At 40.9% G+C, this 17,905-nt stretch overlaps 3 protein-coding genes across 6 annotated transcripts in view; 1 reads left to right on the forward strand and 2 right to left on the reverse strand.

Moving 5' to 3' along the window:
- The window catches only part of cracd (capping protein inhibiting regulator of actin dynamics), a 33,485-nt gene extending 25,826 nt beyond the window's left edge, over nucleotides 1–7,659 (reverse strand). The window contains exon 1 of one of the 2 annotated variants that reach the window (XM_086282754.1): nucleotides 7,639–7,659. In XM_086282754.1, the coding sequence (XP_086138880.1) occupies nucleotides 7,639–7,654 (16 nt within the window). In that variant the 5' untranslated portion in view covers nucleotides 7,655–7,659. Of the gene's footprint in view, nucleotides 1–1,727; nucleotides 1,946–7,638 lie in introns of those variants that run through there. The other variant, XM_086282756.1, reaches the window with a different exon arrangement.
- chst14 (carbohydrate (N-acetylgalactosamine 4-0) sulfotransferase 14) lies at nucleotides 3,435–7,237 on the forward strand. The gene is made up of 2 exons (XM_086282767.1): nucleotides 3,435–3,861; nucleotides 5,875–7,237. The coding sequence occupies exons 1-2, from the start codon at nucleotides 3,565–3,567 to the stop codon at nucleotides 6,700–6,702; spliced, it is 1,125 nt and encodes a 374-aa protein (XP_086138893.1). The 5' UTR covers nucleotides 3,435–3,564; the 3' UTR covers nucleotides 6,703–7,237.
- On the reverse strand, nucleotides 5,980–16,938 carry cep135 (centrosomal protein 135). Of its 3 annotated transcripts, XM_086282759.1 has the most exons (27): nucleotides 16,684–16,938; nucleotides 15,614–15,765; nucleotides 15,334–15,524; nucleotides 15,049–15,216; nucleotides 14,804–14,945; nucleotides 14,609–14,693; nucleotides 14,391–14,519; nucleotides 14,078–14,293; nucleotides 13,920–13,985; nucleotides 13,676–13,826; nucleotides 13,369–13,598; nucleotides 13,121–13,276; nucleotides 12,896–13,033; nucleotides 12,727–12,804; nucleotides 12,465–12,616; nucleotides 11,597–11,712; nucleotides 11,356–11,510; nucleotides 10,396–10,451; nucleotides 10,109–10,277; nucleotides 9,895–10,005; nucleotides 9,598–9,783; nucleotides 9,249–9,458; nucleotides 8,928–9,130; nucleotides 8,740–8,844; nucleotides 7,850–8,005; nucleotides 7,639–7,692; nucleotides 5,980–6,260 (listed from the first exon to the last, which is right to left on the reverse strand). In XM_086282759.1, exons 2-26 carry the CDS (start codon nucleotides 15,724–15,726, stop codon nucleotides 7,671–7,673), a joined length of 3,504 nt encoding a protein of 1,167 aa, XP_086138885.1. In that variant the 5' UTR covers nucleotides 15,727–15,765; nucleotides 16,684–16,938; the 3' UTR covers nucleotides 5,980–6,260; nucleotides 7,639–7,670. The 3 variants fall into 3 exon arrangements, with proteins under 3 accessions (XP_086138885.1, XP_086138886.1, XP_086138884.1); XM_086282760.1 differs by lacking the exon at nucleotides 5,980–6,260 and having other exon boundaries at nucleotides 7,222–7,692; nucleotides 9,249–9,449; XM_086282758.1 differs by lacking the exon at nucleotides 5,980–6,260 and having other exon boundaries at nucleotides 7,222–7,692.
- Between the last annotated feature and the right edge of the window lie 967 nt (nucleotides 16,939–17,905).

Raw genomic sequence — 17,905 nt, forward strand, 5'->3', positions numbered from 1 at the left:
ACAACATGATTAAAACTGTGATTATTTAATCAGGTTAGGTATCTAGCAAATTCTTTATCATTTTTACATTTTTTACAGGGGCTGGTGTATTGGTTAGCCTGGTGGTACGGGCTGGTGTCAGAATCCAGTACTTTTATCAAATCATTTAGGCAGTCTAAAAGGACCCTGGGGCATTTTGACTCACTAGAAGCAGTAGGGTCTGTATAGTGCCATATAAATAAATTAAAATGGAATACAATTGAGTTTTGTGTTAATAACATACTGTGAGTTATTCTGCTACTATTTTGAACTAAAGGAGGACAAATCGTAGTACTTGTTTCATTTCAGTATACAGAGTCAGGTGGGTCATGCAGTAAGATGCAAACTACAATCAAATGCTGGATCCGGTCAGTGCATCACACGCTGTGCACATACTCTTGGACAGTCACTCGTTTAATGAACAACCAACCTTTCTAGGTTATCATGGGGTTTTTCAGCTCTGTTTTTCCTGATATTTAAAACACACAGAGACCAGAGTATCAGACAGACATTTTTACATCTTACAGAATTTCAAATTAAATCATTTTATTTTGAGGTCCCAGGGCCATACATGACTCAAATAAAATAAATTCATGTCTGGCACTACAAAGACACTCAGCAGATGTCTCTGCAAAGAAAAAAAAGCCAGTTAGTCACCATTGGGTGGTGATGATACGATAACGGTTTGTTGTTTACTGTGCATCAGTGGATCTGATACTCTAAAGGCTGGATATGAAGCGGCTTGTTGTTATAGCTGCTAAGTAACTCCACTTATCTGCTATCATCGTCTTTACTATCATATCTTTCTCCTGCAAAGCACGTGCTTCAGTCTTTCTATTGATGACCTAAAACATAAATACTACAGCAGTCTACATCTTCATGTCAGTCAAGCACTGAATCAGCCAACCAGAAAACAGACCAGTTTACTCCACACCAGCACCATAAACCCAGCACCAGTAACCCGTGAATTAATATCTGGCAAGCTGACATTAATATTCGCTGCCTGTGTGTCTCAGCCTCAAAGTCCATTGGTACAACAGTGTTGCAGCATTGATTTAAAGGCTTTAAATGACGCGTGGGAAAATAAATCCATAATTTCCTTCATTTCCCCCCCGCACATGTAGGCCCGCACCATATGGCCTGCGCATGGTTTTCAAGCTGGCATAAACATCCTTATAATTCATACCGACTGCCCATCGTTTAGGGGAAGACAAAGTAAAGGAGAACATCAACATACACCCTAAAGGCACCGATCGATACCTAACCGCTGATTGCAGATTAGCGGATGCCGCCGCACGGGGACTACAGTCTATTAATTGCAGACTAAAAAGCGCGTGGAGAACAAAGAATGTGGCCTCTGCTTTTCTCACATTTTTCACTGATAGCATCCAAACGGCGTTTAATTGATGAGGATTGTTTTGGGGTTTAAAAAGTAACGATTGAGCACAACCTGGCCTGTTGACATCGGCGTTTGCGCATTTCAAACCGGATCAAATTGCAAGTACCAGCCCATTTACAGCAAACACACACACACATACACAGACGAACACACACGGATCTGCGATGGATGGAGTAGAAGATCTGAGCAGGTCAATGGGTAAAATGAGGGGTGGTCTACAATGACAAGGTCAATAGCGTCGTGAAAATGGAAGTCAGTAACCATAAACACAAACCGACATGGAAGAGAAGAAGATAAAAAATCCCACCACCTTTGCTCGGAAACGCTATCCCCTCCTTCCGATCCGCGCTGAGGTAAACCCAGCTCCAGCTCCGACCCTTTTGTGTTGCTGATGCTGCGGGTGCCCGACACGGAGACGCACGCACCGCCCGACGGTCACAGCTGCACGCGTGAGAGATGGAGATGAAGATGGGAGGGTGTGGCTGCCAGAGAAAGGCGAGTGTCGGCGAAGTAACAGCGCATATATGAGCTCCGGTCACGATGCGAGCACGTTACTGTAACGTAAGCTCGTGCCTGTGGGTGGTAATGAAAGGAATGACGAACTGAATGGAAGTGAAAGCACCGAGGAGGGAAGGGAGGGCAGGGTGGTCTTCCTGCAGGTGTAAATCCTGCAAGGGTGTCTTGAGTCTGTGGTTTTCTTGTATGATGCCCAGTGATAATACAACCCTGAAGCATCACAGTTACACAGCAGACCGCTTATACCGTACTGTGGGCTGCGTGTAGGATAACCGGAGAAGGGCACATATATTCACCCCCCGTTCACCCATCCAGCATATTAAGAGAAAGACTCATGTTTTGTCTCCAATCTTCAAAAGGCAAGAAGGCATGCGAGTCTCTCAAAAACTAATTAAGTAAAAAAGATTTGAAAAGACATCTGTAATCAGCAAAGCAGCAAAGGTGTCAGTAGTTTGAAAGTTACTGCCATAGAAAAGGGAAATACACAAAGATCACAAAAATAAACTACTTTGGCAAATTTTAACTAAGAAATTCACCACCAAGGGACAGTGTTTTACCAGCCGGTGTGTTGAACTCTTTCCGAGGTGCTCAGCTGTTCTTTTAACTTTTGGCTGCATCTCCTGCCAGTCACTGGTGAATTTCTAGCTGTAGTCTCTCTTATATACAGTGGTATCAATGATTCCAGCTTTGGGCCAGACAGTTTTGTGGAGCAGTAAGGTGCAGCTGGATTGAAAAGGTGGATAAAAACAAGGAATGCTGTACATTTTAGGCTTTGTATTGAGTGCCTAGCAGGATGTATAGTTTTGAAATATAAACAGTTTGTGTTCACAGCTGATTCATACTATATAAATGTTTTCAGTCTAAGGACCATAGATTAGTTGAGGATCTACCAAGCTATGTTTGAATGCGGAGATAAAAATCAGAAAATGCTAACTGGACTACATACACCAGCATGCATAGGGATACTTTGGTCCCCCCCCCCCCCCCCCCTCTCTAAAACAAAGCAGTAAGGATTTTATTTTGAAACTGTATATTCTAGTTAGCTTGATCAGTTTGCGCAGTTGAAAAACAGCGAGCAAAAGCACTTTACAGAAATTATTACATTTATTTTTCAACGTCAAACAATCTAGTTTGCATCATAAATTTAAAAAATATACATTTTTTGTTTTACTACAAAAATTCTACATGGGGAAAAAAAACTACACAAAGTTTTGTGCCTTTCTCCTATGATCTGTAACTTAATGCACATGTATTCAGAGATGATGCAGACGAAGACTGGAAAACTTAAATCATCACACTAAAAATTGCACTTATTTCTCTTATGAAATCTCAAGTAGTTTACCGTCTATGTTGTAAGTGTATTCTCAATAAATTAGAAATGAAACCTTCTGTGGTTTGTTAGGCAATTTTGAGAGTGTTTTTTTTTTCTTAGCAAAAACTGAGACTCCGATTTACCCCTGATTGAGGGGTTTTTATTTTGACAGTCAAAACAGGAAGTGCTTATATTAAAACACAAAAACACTTTTCGTGCACTTTTGAACTTAAGTATGGGTACGTGGTAGGTATTACTGTAGTTAGAGAGCAACTTAGAAAACCTGGTAGGCATCAAACAGACAAGCCGGACACAAACTATGCTCCCTCGGAGGCAGGAGTACGGCATGAAGAGGAGCGGAGGAGCGCGGAGCGGTTCGGTTATAAACTTCAGGTCAGCGATGAAGTTGAGCTCTGGCCGCCGCAGCTCCGCCGTGCTGCCGTCGCTGTTAACCTTCTTGGTCATCGTAGCATCCGGAGGCCTGCTGCTCATGATAGAGAAGGGAATGCTAAACGGCATGGAGACGCCTTCACCCCGCAGTAACGGCAGGCGACTAGACTTCCACCGGGGGCAGGCGGGGGGACGCAGCCCAGACGCGGCGGACCTGGAGTCCCAGGTAGAGGAATGTAACCCCACATGAAGATTTAGCTTAGATTTAGTCTGAATATTTCAGCATTTCGTAATAGTTGCTGATCGGTGATAAGCCGGAGGCTTAAGAGCCTTAGAGCAGTTTCCTCAGTGAAATGGTTGAAAGGTAGATTTTTGGTTGGTTTCCGTGAACGCTCGATTTAAACACCATCTTTGAATCCCTGCAGCCAACTTTGACATCATGGTACCCCTGATCAAATGTAGTTTCACTCCACATTTATGGGCGTAACTTTGTGCTGAACATTGGTGGTGGGGGGTGTAATCATCTGGGTAAATTCCCAAATGATTAAACATGCAACTATTTTGCTGGTAATAACTGAAATGAGTAAACAAAATCAACAGCCTATTTATTAATAACTGTATTGGGGGGGGAATCATAACCCTCCTGGAAATTATGCCCCTGTCCACATTACTGCAGTAAATAATATTTAAAGATCTTTAGTGAACTAAAACTAAACTAAAATTAGAAATAAAAGGAGTTGGTGAGTGGCTGTGAATAATACACGACCACCCCTCGGTAACACTTACTGGACATGCTCTGAACACGTTTCAGCTCCCCTCTAACAGGGACAGATGCACAAAGTGTTTACCACCTTAATACCAGCATTCACGTTAACTTTAAAGCTCCTTACTGTCATATTACATTGTGAATTACTGAGATTTTCCCGTTAAGTGTAATATTCTACATTTCTGAGACATTTCCTTCTGAGATGTTTTTCCATACTTTATCTGCTTTAACACATTTCCAACTTTTGGGATAAATAATTTAACTCAAACCAGAAATCATTTTAAGCACTCAAAAGTGAACTGAAATGGAAAAATACACAGGAAACGACCATGTCATTATCTGCCTCATGAGATTTTGGTGCAGATATTTACTGACACTCAGGAAGTCCACACAACTGAGTCAAATGCCTTGAAAAAGCACTGTTTATATTCTTAAATTCAATGTCCATATTATTTTAAAGAAACTAAAACTGGAAACTAATGGGACTTCAAATTAAAAATTGTAATTAAATAAAGTAAAAATCAACTATAATAACAACTTAGTAAATTCACCAGTCACATCCACCTATAAAAAGTTTAAAGTGGCCAGAGTCTGTAACGAAAGATTAAATCGTGACATTTTTCTGCAAAACATCTACCCAGTAAAAAGTGTTGCACTTTCACACCACTGGAGGCCTCTTAAAGGGGATTCACACCATATACGAGGCTTTATTTGCAATTATACAGTTGCTGAAATGCTTTGGAAACCCACAAATACTGACATGTAACCACAAATGGGAGGAGGAGACATACAAGAAACAGCCAGAGTCAAATATCTATATAAAAAGATTTAAATGGTCCAGCTGTCCTCAAACAGCACCATTAAGGTTTCCCTGTTTATATTGATTGGTAGAATCACAAGTGAAATCCAGTCTATCAGCTAATAGACACGGTCAAAATTTCTTCAGGCTGGCTCGGCAAAGTATTTTCTACTTGTGCAAACATGTATTTGCCATACCCAACTTCAGGTTTATTGCGAACACAATACGAGGAAAACAGAAGGACTGAGATATCCTGAACCTCAGTGACAAATGTTTCAGTATTTTTTTTTTTATTTGATGCTTGTTCAATTAAATTCAGTTTTATTTATAGAGAGCCAAATCACAACAATTGCCTCAAGGCTCTTTGTAATGTTAGGCAAAGACCAGACAATAATACAGAGAAAACGAGATCAGATGATACTCTATGAGCAAGCGCTTGGCAACAGTGGGAAGGAAAAACTGCCTTTTAACAGGAGGAAGCTTGCCAAGACCGGCTGTGGCCATGGCAGATGTGAGGGAAGGGAGATAGGACTAAAGACTCACAGTGGAAGAGAGCCAGAGACAAATAATAAGTAATGATTAAATGCAAAGTGGTATATGAACACAGGGAGTGTTCTTACTGTGTAAAATTAATGGAACACAGCTTGAAGTCACTGATTTCTGTTCACTTTTAGATCCTCCAGGAGATCCGTAACCGGACCATCAAAACCATGTGCAGTCACAAGAACATGCCCCACAGTGTGTGGTCACTGAGCCTCCTACAGAGGAAGACGCTGCTGCAGCATGTCCTCGTGAACGACGAGCACCGCTTCCTCTACTGCTACGTCCCCAAAGTGGCCTGCTCCAACTGGAAGAGGGTTCTGAAGGTCCTGAGCGGAGCCCTGGAAAACGTGGACGTCAACATCAAGATGGACCACCGCAGCGACCTGGTCTTCTTGTCCTCTCTGAAGCCCGAAGAGATCCGCTACCGCCTCAAGCATTACTTCAAGTTCATGTTTGTGCGAGAGCCCATGGAGCGCCTGCTTTCCGCATACAGGAACAAGTTTGGCGAGATAGAGTCCTACCAGAAAAAGTACGGCGTGGAGATCATAAAGCGTTACAGAAAAGGCCGCGCTAAGGATGCAGCTATAACAGGAGACGACGTGACTTTTGCAGAGTTTGTTCGTTACTTGTTAGACGAGGACGTGGAGCGCATGAATGAGCACTGGATGCCCATATATAACTTATGCCAACCTTGTGCTGTTTCTTATGATTTCATCGGGTCCTACGAGCACCTGGAAAGCGACGCGGAGTTTGTGCTCCAGCATGTTGGAGCGCCTCCTCATGTTCACTTTCCAGAAAGGCAAACGTGGTACAAGCCGGTCACCACGGAAACAATACACTATTATTTATGCAGCTTACCACAGAAGCTACTGAGAGAACTCCTGCCCAAGTACATTTTAGACTTTTCTCTATTCACATACCCTCTCCCCAACACAACCGCTGCACACTGTCGGCATTAAATGAGCAATGCTTTAAAGTTGTATTTTTTTTTTTTAATAGAAAACCGTTTGTACTATTTTTAAGGAACAAATTGTATTTTCAGAGCTGTTACACAGGTTTACTTGATGTCCGCGTGCCTTTTAAAAGTGCTGATTATTGGACGAGAAAGACCTGACTTCAGAACCACTAAAGCTTGAAATCAAATTCAAAAGAAAAGGTCAACCAAACCATACGTTATGTCAGCTGTTACAGTAATTATATCTGCTCAGTATACAACAATGGAAATATTAATATGGTTGCAAGACCAAACTCTGTTTTTATTTGTTGCTTTATACACTGTAGACCTTAGAAAAAAATTGTTCAGTGGTTTTAGTGGGCATTCAGTGGTTTAGCAGGCTAAAACACGCACCATGTGCTGGGATGGTCAAGGGTTTCATATCAAGCTTATTTAATGCTCAATCGCAGCCTCTCGTTGCCAGCTCCTCTCCCTCTTTGATGTAACTGAGATTATTTACCATGTAATAAAACTGACGTTTACCTTTTCTGATGTTCGTTTGCAGTTTTTAATTACTTTATTTATGAATAATTTAAGCATAATATACATAATACAAAAAAAACCTCACACAAAATGAACACTTGCTACATGTGGTTAAAGATGGTGGGAATCACATTCATTTTTTTGGGACTTCTTTATGAAGCTTTTGTTTTTAAATCAATAGAAAATACTTAATCTACAGTGCAAGTAACACATTCAAAAAACATTGTTAGAAATGTTAGAAAAATCTTCACCTTTAGTACAAACGTTATTTAAACAGCCCTGGTTGCCCTTTTGTTGAACGGAACAATAAAGTTTCTATGAGGTACTCCACAGGTTAAACTGTGGTTTACAGAGGCCTTCATTTTTTATGTCCAAAGTCAAGACATCACTCACAAGCTTCTAGTGGGTTCTGACTCACTTGTCAGTGCCTTCATTTAATCTTTGTTCCAATCAATCCTTGAAGCTCACACTCCTAAAAACAGAAGGGAGGAAGAGAGGTTTTAAACACATGATAATAGTCATAATAATGGCAATAAATCAAGCCTCAACATTTTCAGCCTCAACTTAAGATCATATTGGTTTTAAATGTCTTTCACCTTATTTCCCAAACTGTTATGTTTATGGCTTACCTGTCTGCTGATTTATCAGTGGAGTGATCAAGAGATCGGAGGATGGAGCGTTCTGGTGAGATGTGGTGAGAGCTGCTGGAGACGCTGAGGGATGATGAGGTTTGCAGGGTTGAGAACGACAGACCCTGTCTGCGCATTTCCTGAACTGCCCTTTCACTGAGGTGAGAGAGAGAAAGGAGGCAACAAAACAGCATCAGAATATTTGTATCTGCGGTCACGTCCTTGTAGCTACAAAGTTGATCTGACCTGATGGGGTGATGACAAAACCCCATCAGTCTTCTACGGCTGAGGGGTAAAAATGAAGAGTGAGGTTGTTTTGGAGAATTAAATGTCAGAAATCGTTTCATCCAACTTCAAATGTATTTGGCCAGTTTTTTACAGCTAAAATTAAAAACCCAATGTAATTACTCTTTTTTTTTTTTTAGTGGAATGATATTTAAGACTGCTGTTACATCAGCTGTATTTACTCGTGTTATGAAGCTGCAGTAGCTGAGTGATATGATGGAATATTGCATCAATCCTGACAGATGTGGTGCACTCAGGGTGAAATTTTGATAACCAAACATTTCTGGTTCAGAGTTAACATTACGTGATTACCCAAAAAATTAATAATGACATTTTTCCAATGCAACACACTGATATCACCTGCTCTGTATTAGTAAGTGGTTTCATGGGATGGATAGAGTTGCAAAAATACTTTTTTTTGGCACTTTTGAGATTTTCGGTCTCATGTAATGAAAATATTGATTTCTTTTTGATTAATCTAGAAACAATTGCTATCAGATTCATCAATAACGCCCACAGATAGACTGATAGGTTACTTTATTAATCCCCAAAGAGAAACTGCTGTTATAAGCATCACTGTAAAGACAAACAGTCGTGTAGCTCACCGCTCAAAGCGCTCAGTGGTCAGCTGCCTTTTCAGAACGTCAATCTCTGTCTGCAATTGAGAGACTTTGCCGCGAAGCTGGGACACCTCCCTGGCATGCTCTGCACTTTACACAGACACACAAGTTACCAACTTTTTCTTTAGGAAGGAGATTTCTTTTAACAAGTAGAGTGAACGGGATTTATTTACGTTTTGCTGTCAGCCAAGGTGAGCCTGTCTCGTAGCACTTTCAGCTCTGACTCTCGTTCGCTGGCTGTCAGATGTGTTTGAAACTCCTTTTGCCGATTTGTGGAGAGCAGTGTCTCGAGGTTACGCACAGTCAGCCGCTCGCTGGCTAACTGCTTCTTGAGAATCTCCGCCTCTGACCGGACATCCTCCAGTTCTCCTGTAACCTAAAAACAAAAAGCAAATATCATAATTAAGTTTGAAGGAAAACAGGATGTGAACAGTTTCCTGCCAAGACCAGAAAAAACACTGTAATAAATAAGCCGGCACCACAGCAAGCCTCACCCGCTCGAGGTCCATGCTCCTGGAGGTGAGCTGACGTGCAGTGAGCTCCTTGCTCGAGTCTAGTTTGACACATAGCTCCCTAACTGAAGCCAGATCTGCGAGGAGAGCAGCCTTCTCTTCCTGTGCTTTGTGTAGCTCTTCCTCTAATCGGGACATCCCACGAACCAACGAGGAAACTTGCGCCTCGTAAGCCTGGATCGCCTGCATGTGCTTGGATAAACAGAAAAGTGAAAAAGGGTGCATTTCAGACACATTTGTTTAAAGACTGAAATTAACATTCATTTAACTTGTTTACCTAGAATAGCAGCTAGAAATGTCTCTGTAATCTTTTTCCAGTGCCACATCTCACCTGTTGGATTTCCTTTTCCTGTTGGCCGACTGCATCTCGGAGGTGTCTGCGTTCTGTGTCTGAAGAGAGCAGCTCCAGGCGGATGGAGTTGCTGAGGCCTTCAGCCTGCTGTAACTTTTGGTTCCGCTCCTCCATCTCCATGTGGGACAACCTGAACCGCTCCAACAAATCCCTGTTCTCTTGTTCCTGTGGGTCAACAGAGCTGTCAGAAGAAGGCTTCTACAAGGGCTTCCAGGTAATTATAATATGTGTAAAGTCGCAAACATAAAATACAGGAGCAAAGGGATATGTTCTTGCCTTTGTGGCAATCAGCTTCTCTACTCTGGCCACTTCAGAAATGTAAGAATGGAGCCTCAACTTGAGCTCATCCTTCTCATGTAAAGACTCTTCCATTTCTGCATGTACAGCCTGGACAAAAAAGATGCAAGTAGCTAGTGTCACTTCTATTATTTTGGTACATGACACAGAAGACTCAACATTGATTACAGTAATTGTGATTTTTTTTATTTACTTGGTTCTCCCTGGTCATTGTGGCTAGGTCATCTTGCAGTCTCCTGTTCTCTCGGACTGTAATTTCCTTCTCTCTCCTGAGTCCAGCCAGCTCCTCCTGAGACGCATCCAGCTGTCTCCTGAGGCTGTTCAACTCCCTCTCACGACTGTTTAACGCTCCTTGAAGCTGACTGAAAGAATTTAAAATATTGGTTCATAAAAAGAAAAACTTTATTTCTTACGTTGGGTTTTTATCCTAATATTTACTTAAATAAAACCGACATTGAACCCCAAGAACACAGTACTCACGCTAACGAGCTGTCCATGTTTGTGACTGTGAGTCTCACGTCTTCAAGGGTCTTTTCCTGTGTAAATATCAAGAGTTTACCTCATTAATTTTTTAAATAACATGTTTTAGATGCAAATGCAAAGTGCATTTTAATAGAAAACCCATGTGTATTTAGTTACTGTATTTATTCCTTCCTCATGTGATTCCAGTGTATGAGTACAACTCATCATCCAAAGCCTTCTTTTTGTACAAATCCATGGTTTGTTTCTTGAGCCACAGATTAGTTCATATAATATGTTCTTTGCAAACAATAGCTAGAGTGGACACATCTCTCCATTAGTTATGTAAAAGCTTTCAGTTATAAACCGGTTCTTGTGTGACACACTCAATGTTTCGATCATGGATTCAGTCTCAGCTTCAGACCCACTACTCCCATAATAAATCCATTAAGTTTATCCGGAGGGACAAAGAAGACAGAGCTATTTAGTTAGATCCACTCTTCTTTTGACCCAAAAGACTGGGCCACAAAACACTGAACTGGTGTACGCGTACTAGGCACAGTTGACTTACACAGCGTCCAAGCACAATTCCCCATCCAGGTCCAAGTACGCTTGTGTTTCTCTCAGCATCTCAACTCCTCTCTCGTAGTTGCTCTCAATTGCACACATGGTTTTGAAAAGTGCTCTTGTAGAGCACAAAGAGGCTCATGATTTTATTTGAAATATTTTTCTTTTGGAAGTGGTTATGGAAGTGGTTGTCTTACATGCCTCAAAGAGTTAATTATTTGACAGCAATTTTCACAGAGACAGCTGGCACAGTATCCAGCGATCACACCCGTCACATGAACTGGACATTAGGGGTCAGATGTGAGATTTGACCTTTAAGATTTCACATATGGACATGAAATTCGATCCTTTCATAAAAGTTTGTAATCTTGAACCTTAAAAAAATAAATAAATAAATAAAATAAAAAATACTACCTTGTTGGATAGTTCCTCTTGAAGAGCAACCAGTTTCTCAGTCTTTTGATCCACCTCATCCTGCAGAGCATCTTTTTCTTTATCCAGGGCAGAGATTGACTTGTGAAGAACAGCTACTTCCCCTTTGTGCTTGGAACTCTGCTGACTCAGCTCCCCTGGAAGGCAAACTAAAATTCAGCAAACAGGAAACAGAGCCTTACAGAAAAAGAAAAAAGCGTAATGACTGTTTCAACATATTCACCTATTCTCTCCTCAAGTTTTTCTATCTGCACATGGGAAGCATGCAGCTCATTCATCTTCACAGATAGCCTGTGCTGAGTATCAGACAGTGACTTCTCCATCTGCTCCTGTAGCAGCCTACAGACAGGCAGGGAAAATCCCATCAGCTCTCCAACAACTGGTGACAAGTATAACAATCCCTTAGTGCAGCATCAAGAATGATGACGTTTCAGATGAGGAAGTCTAAAGAAACCAATATGTTCTATTTTTGAGCTTAATACATTTTGGGTACTTTTTGTATTTGGTGTGATTAAAAATAAACAAAAAACAAAAACGTTGCTACTCCGTCCTATAAAAATCATAAATCAAGGTCATATCTTTGTGCACGAGGACAGCTTCCAACACAGCTCCCAGAAGTTCTGTTCGGACCACTCACAGAAAACCATCTGCAGAGACTTGCACACAGAGCAAACATAAACTTGAACTAGAAGTTTAATGCTAAGAATCATCACTGATGATGAAAGCTGTGTATCTGGCTATGATCCAGTCAGTGACTAATGAGCAGTTTTCTTTAGAAAACCCAGCAATATCCAACCCCAGTGGTCAGGAGTGCCACCAAGAGAATACTGTTTAAAGACATTAGATATTCACAGGGTTAGACACAGATTTACACACAATTGTATCCTCCAGGGTCAAATTTAAATAGGGTAACTTTTTGTTTTGTGAAGTGTCGAGAAACTGTTCCACTGCACCACATATATAATGTGATAAATTTGTGATACAATATTATAAAGCATTTTACAGAACTGAACTATGGCACCATTAGTTGGTTACATTATAAAGATCCTCAAGTGGAAGTGAACACCGCTGATATAACCAGCAATTCAAACCTCAGAGCATTAGACTCAACCCTCTGCTGGGCGACCTCCTCTCCACTGTGGACCATAGCAGCAGACTGAACCTTCAGCTCCTCCTCTGCAGCCTCCTTGCTCTCCTTTAGCAGGGATACTTGTGATTGGAGATCCAGTCTCTCCCGTTCCAGCTGCACTCCAAAAATATACATGAACATTACATAATATCACAGTATAGTGAGAATTCAAGTGCTGGAAGGTTCAAATAACTAAACCTATTAAATGAAATATCCCAACTCACACTCTTTACAGCATTCTCCAGGTTAAGAATCTTCCTCTCTTCCCCTTGTCTGTCTGTTAGAGCTGAAGTCTGTGCAACCTGCAGATACATGTGCACAGCATGTGTCTGCAGAGCTGTAACGGCGCATCAGAATCACGTGCAGATTTAAAGGCTGTATTCTTGCACTGACCTTTAACCTCTCCATCAGTGTGTCTCTTTCAGTCGTCATCTGCTCGAGCTTTGCTTCTGCTCGTTTGATCTCCTCCTGTAGTTTCACAACATTACTCGACGTATCTACTCTGCGGGTAAGCTTCAGCTCATCCTGAGTCTGAATGAAACAGAATCATATCATGTAAAAACAAAAAGATTTATTCAAATGTGTTATTGGTGCAAATGTAAAGCATCTAAAACTTACTTGTTTAAAGAGGGTTTTGAAATGATCCCTCTCATTGCTCAGGGCCTTTATATTATTTTGAATGTCCTCCATGTGCTTCTCAAAATCCAAGAGAGCAACCTTCAGCTCATCTCTTTCCTGAATTACACGAAGCAGCTCCGCTTCTGCAGCACCTCCCTGAAAATTTGAAGTCATTGTTCTTTAGTATCAGTTTAACATGAAACTACCTCAATTAGAAATTTGCTAGTTTCTTTTTTATTGACTCTTACCCTGACTACTTTGGACCCAGGACTCCTGCCCCTGCTTGGGCTACGGCTAGGGCTTATGTCAACACCGCCAGCTCCTCTGGCTCTTTTGTAACGCTCAGATTCTTTGCGATAGTAATCCCTCTCCTCCTCTAGACTCTTGACAAATGCATCGAGACGAGACGGAGAGCGTTCCCTTCCACAAACGCCATATTTAGTACGCATGGCCTCCAACTCCAGCACCAGCTCTTTGTCTAGGATATAACATCAAGTGCGTATATAAACACTGCAATGCATATATAGCTGCTGAGGTATTTCCACTGCTGCTCACCAGCTGCCATCATTTTCTCTACTTTGTCCTGAAGCCTGTTTTTCTCATCCTCCAAGAAATTCACGAGTCCCTCCATCTTCTCATTCTGCTCTTTGAGCTCCACCAGCTGATCTCTCAGACGATCTTTTTCAAAGTCACTTTCAGATTGCTCCTGAAGTAAATAAGTAATAGAAGTTTAAGCAAAAGGTATATTATACTGTAAAGTAGGAAATCTAGAGTTAGAACAGTGTATACTACTACTTACCCTTCTTGTCTTTGTGATAATAGCCTCCAGATCTTCGATCATTTTCTGCTGCCTTTGAATTTCTTTCTGTTGAGAAAACAGTTTGAAGTCCATTCTTAATGGATGAATTACACTGAATGCTTTTAAGCCAAGAACTCCAGGATCATCACATTGCTTACTTTAGTTTCTTGTAGCTCCATGTCAGCAGTTTCCAGCACGCGCTCTTTGTCCATCTCCATTCGCTTTGCGAGGTCGTCGATGTGCGTCAGCTCTTCACACAGTTCCAGGTTCTTTAAAGACAGATTGACTACTTCGGTGGAGGCGTCCTTTTTTTTCTGCTGCAGTCCGTCTATTTTCTGCTCCAGCGTCCTGTTGGTCTCCTGTAAGTAATCAATCTGCACACAAACATATCAAGAGATTGTACTAAACTACCAGCAACCATTCAAACCAAATTTCTTTACTCCACTTTTATGCTGTGACTGTAGAGCTTGCCTGCAGGTTAAGATGGGCGATTAGTTTTTCGTTGCTGATGTTCTGAGCCTCAAGAGAAATTATGTCATGAGGTCGGCCGCCATGAAGTGCGCCATTCAGGCGGTCAATCTCTTTGTCCCTCTCCTCCACCTAACAGAAGTGCGTTTTAAAAAATAGAGCTGATTACCTCTATGACAACTTAAAATATTCACAACGTAACAAGCACCCACTTAACGTACCTGAGTATTTAAATGTTTTGCAACTTCTTGAGCATTTCCAAGGTCTAGTTTCAATTTGACAACACCTTCCTGCAACTCCTGAATTCTACACAAAAATTGGAGCGAGTCAGACAGAATAAATGCAGATACAAACATTAATAATCAACAATTTAATTAAGCAACTACAACAACTTTCAGTCACAAAAGAAAACAAACCTTCCATCTGCCAGCTGCAGTAGATCAGCTATGTACGGATCATCAGGTTGCTGCACAGGATAAGCTGATGTTGAAGACGGAGGTACTAGCTCGTCAATCTGCATTCTCTGCCGTCTGAAAGGAATACTGCGTTTTTTTCCACCTGTTAAAAGCACGAGAGGGGTCAAGATTAAATATACCTAGATGGAATATCATTTTAAGTCCACTATCTAAGAGTTTAGGCCTTACCCCTCCCCTGTCAGTACCTGGTGTCTGAACAACAGCTTGCAGGTTCTTCTCCTGAAGCTGCTGAATGCGTTCAGATTTAGCCTTGCTATCCTTCTCCAGGCAGCGAACCTTGTGCACATACTGATTATTTAAAAACTTCAGATCAGTCGTCTCATGGTCCAGTTTTCTGATGTTGGTTTTGAGCTCTGGAGCCAGACAGGAAAAAAAATGTTGTCTGTTGTGTATGCAGGTGATGAATATGAGGAAAATGATTCAAACTGTGCTGAAGAGCCAGTGCTTGCTTATTATAACGCAGTTATTACCACTAATGACACGCTCTTTCTCGTCCTTCAATTTTAGAAGCTTAAGGTGTAGCTCATTGTTTTCCCTGACCAACCGGGCATTCTCTGTCCTGTATGGCTCCAGAAGAGAGTCTACGTTTCGGTTTTCTTTGTCAGACTTCCCTGCTGACAGTTTGGCATTGCGCAGGCTTTCAGTTGTGTGGACCAAGTCACTGTAACACAAAGAAAGACATGGCTGAACTACACTGGACCACATGGTGATATTAAGAGAATGAGGGTACATGGTTCAGAGGTTTCACACCTGAAGAGTTTCTCCACAAGTGGCAGTGACTCGATTCCCAGCGGTTGCCGGTAGCCCAGCTGGTCCAGACGTTTTCGCAAATTAACAAACTTCCTTTCTGCATTGCTGGTCATGGTTGGGAGCCGATATTGACCTTGGTGACTGCTATCAGCCTAATCGCAAATAAGATGACGTTAAAAGGATGTCAGTATTGTCTCACATCTGTTTGTTGCTGTTCTAAAAATGAATGTAAATTTCAGGGGATACGCAGGGGACACAGGCCCCAAAAGATTTAAAACACGTTTGCCCCTCCAATAGGTTTAATGTTACTCATCAAAGAAACATTCTCATAGAATGGGTCATGTTTATTCCCAAAATGTGTTTAGGAACTTCAAGTTCCAGACACTTTTGTGCTTCAAAACGGGCCCTTCAGGATGATTACATATGCAAGCACAATTGATCTGCATGGAACTTACATTACCTACCTATGAAAAAAAAATACATAAGTTAATATTTTAGAATTTTTCTGCTAAACATAAAAATACAATCACTGTCTTCTAGTTTGCCAGCTACTTTGGAGGTAACATTATTGCGTTAAACAATAAGTAACTTAACCTAATGCATTTTTTTGAATGTGCCAGATGATTTTAACATGACCAGACATTTTGCTGTAACACATCTGAGTTAAGACAGGTTTATTTATCACTGATCACATTTAACCAGGTTTCCTCTCCAAATAAAGTATCAAATCAAGTTAGACCACTCCAACTTTGACATTTAGCCTGTGGCAAGAACAGCCAAGAAAACAAATTCATAAGATATTTACTAAAATGTTTATTATTCATAATTGACTGTGTTGAGTTTATAGAATGGCTAAAAGAAGTTAGCAAGTCTTTTTAATGTTTGCTAACGTTAAGCAGCAAGTTTAACATTAAGCATGTTAGCTCATCAGAGACATTAGCCTTATGCGTTTATTAACACTGAGGTAACTTTTTGTTGTCGTTTTGTCGCCTGCAGTAGCCTGTTAGTTAGCAAAGCTTGACGACTAACGAGCTAGCGTTAAATCCCAGAACGATCACAGCTTGTCTTACCCTGGAAGTGCTTTCCTAGCGGCTAACGTTAGCCCGTCCAGCGTAATTCTACATCACCGACAGTATGTTTCCATTTCCTTTGACCAATGACTTGCACGAGCCACATTATAACGTATCATATATGTTTTCTGGTAGTGTTAGACAATCTTCAATTCTGAGTTGACACGTTTCCGCGGTAAAGTGGTTTGAAAAGAGCGCCGATGGTCTCCGGTTTGGATTCGTCACCATGGAAGTAAGAGTCTAGGGGAAGTATTTGGAGCTGCGTGTTTTGTGCACCGGTGCTGCCCGTTCTGAAAGCGGACGGGTGGTGTCGACAAAGTTATTTAGCCCAAACAGTAAATATTAACGCAAGGGCGTTTCCAGATATTTTCGATCGGGGAAGGGGGGACTAATATCAAGCAGGGGAGGACCCAACAGGAAATCAGAACATCTGAAGAGAAGAACTGGAAAACCATTGAAAAAAACAGTCACAGACCGTCGGGCACAAACGTTTAATAGGCCCAGCCGACCTTTTTGTTTTTTCTGTAATTTCCTTCTTTTAGTTATATTTATCCTGGACTTTCACAGAGGTTTACAAAACACACAGCTTGCATCTTTTTCTGATAAAACTGAGAAACAACATTTCTGTGGTCCTGAGTATTATTTGCCACATTTATGTCAGGATCTTCAATTAAAAGTAAAATATCAGTTTAGCCCTGTTAACTTGTTCAACTTGGTTAATCTAATTTTAACCTTGTTACTATACTATATTTCTAATGGGGGGTTTTTTGGCTCACAAAGGTTTATTTAATAGCTTTGTAATATGAATAGTTTATTTGACCAAAAAATTGGAAATAAATACTGAAATTACCAATAAAAAATTTGCTTAAATTAATACTGTGTTAACTAGAGTATTCAGTAGGAGGGTGACTATTACCATTGATGGGTTGTTTTTCCTAAACACACTGTAGTTATCATAACCAAGTAGCCTAACAGTATAAAAGTTTTAGCATAAAAAAAATAAATTACCTAAAGCAAAAGTAGTCACTACCAAGTGTATGTATACATCACTTTATTGATGCAGCTGGAGATGTATAACCTTTAAAGTAAATGTGCGCAGTACAAAATGCAATGTTTGCATTCAACTGTAAAGAAAAAGCAAAATAACACAGATATACTTTAACAAAGTATATTAAAATTGTACTTCAGTAAAGTTACGCTCCACCACTGGTCCTATCCCTGC

The sequence above is a fragment of the Aulonocara sp. 'chitande type north' Nkhata Bay genome, linkage group LG23 (assembly GCF_057382095.1).
Source record: "Aulonocara sp. 'chitande type north' Nkhata Bay isolate Kocher_YH1m ecotype deep benthic linkage group LG23, A_spYH_male_GT1.1, whole genome shotgun sequence".
Classification (NCBI taxonomy): Eukaryota; Metazoa; Chordata; class Actinopteri; order Cichliformes; family Cichlidae; genus Aulonocara; species Aulonocara sp. 'chitande type north' Nkhata Bay.

Coding starts and splice junctions, on each gene's coding strand:
- chst14 (XM_086282767.1), top strand. CDS start 3,565: ATGCTCCCTCGGAGGCAGGAGTACGGCATGAAGAGGAGCGGAGGAGCG. Junction 3,862..5,874: donor CGGCGGACCTGGAGTCCCAG/GTAGAGGAATGT, acceptor GTTCACTTTTAG/ATCCTCCAGGAGATCCGTAA.
- cep135 (XM_086282759.1), bottom strand. CDS start 15,726: ATGACCAGCAATGCAGAAAGGAAGTTTGTTAATTTGCGAAAACGTCTG. Junction 9,459..9,597: donor AGGAAAAGGAAATCCAACAG/GTGAGATGTGGC, acceptor TGTTTATCCAAG/CACATGCAGGCGATCCAGGC. Junction 8,006..8,739: donor ACCACTGAGCGCTTTGAGCG/GTGAGCTACACG, acceptor CTCTCACCTCAG/TGAAAGGGCAGTTCAGGAAA.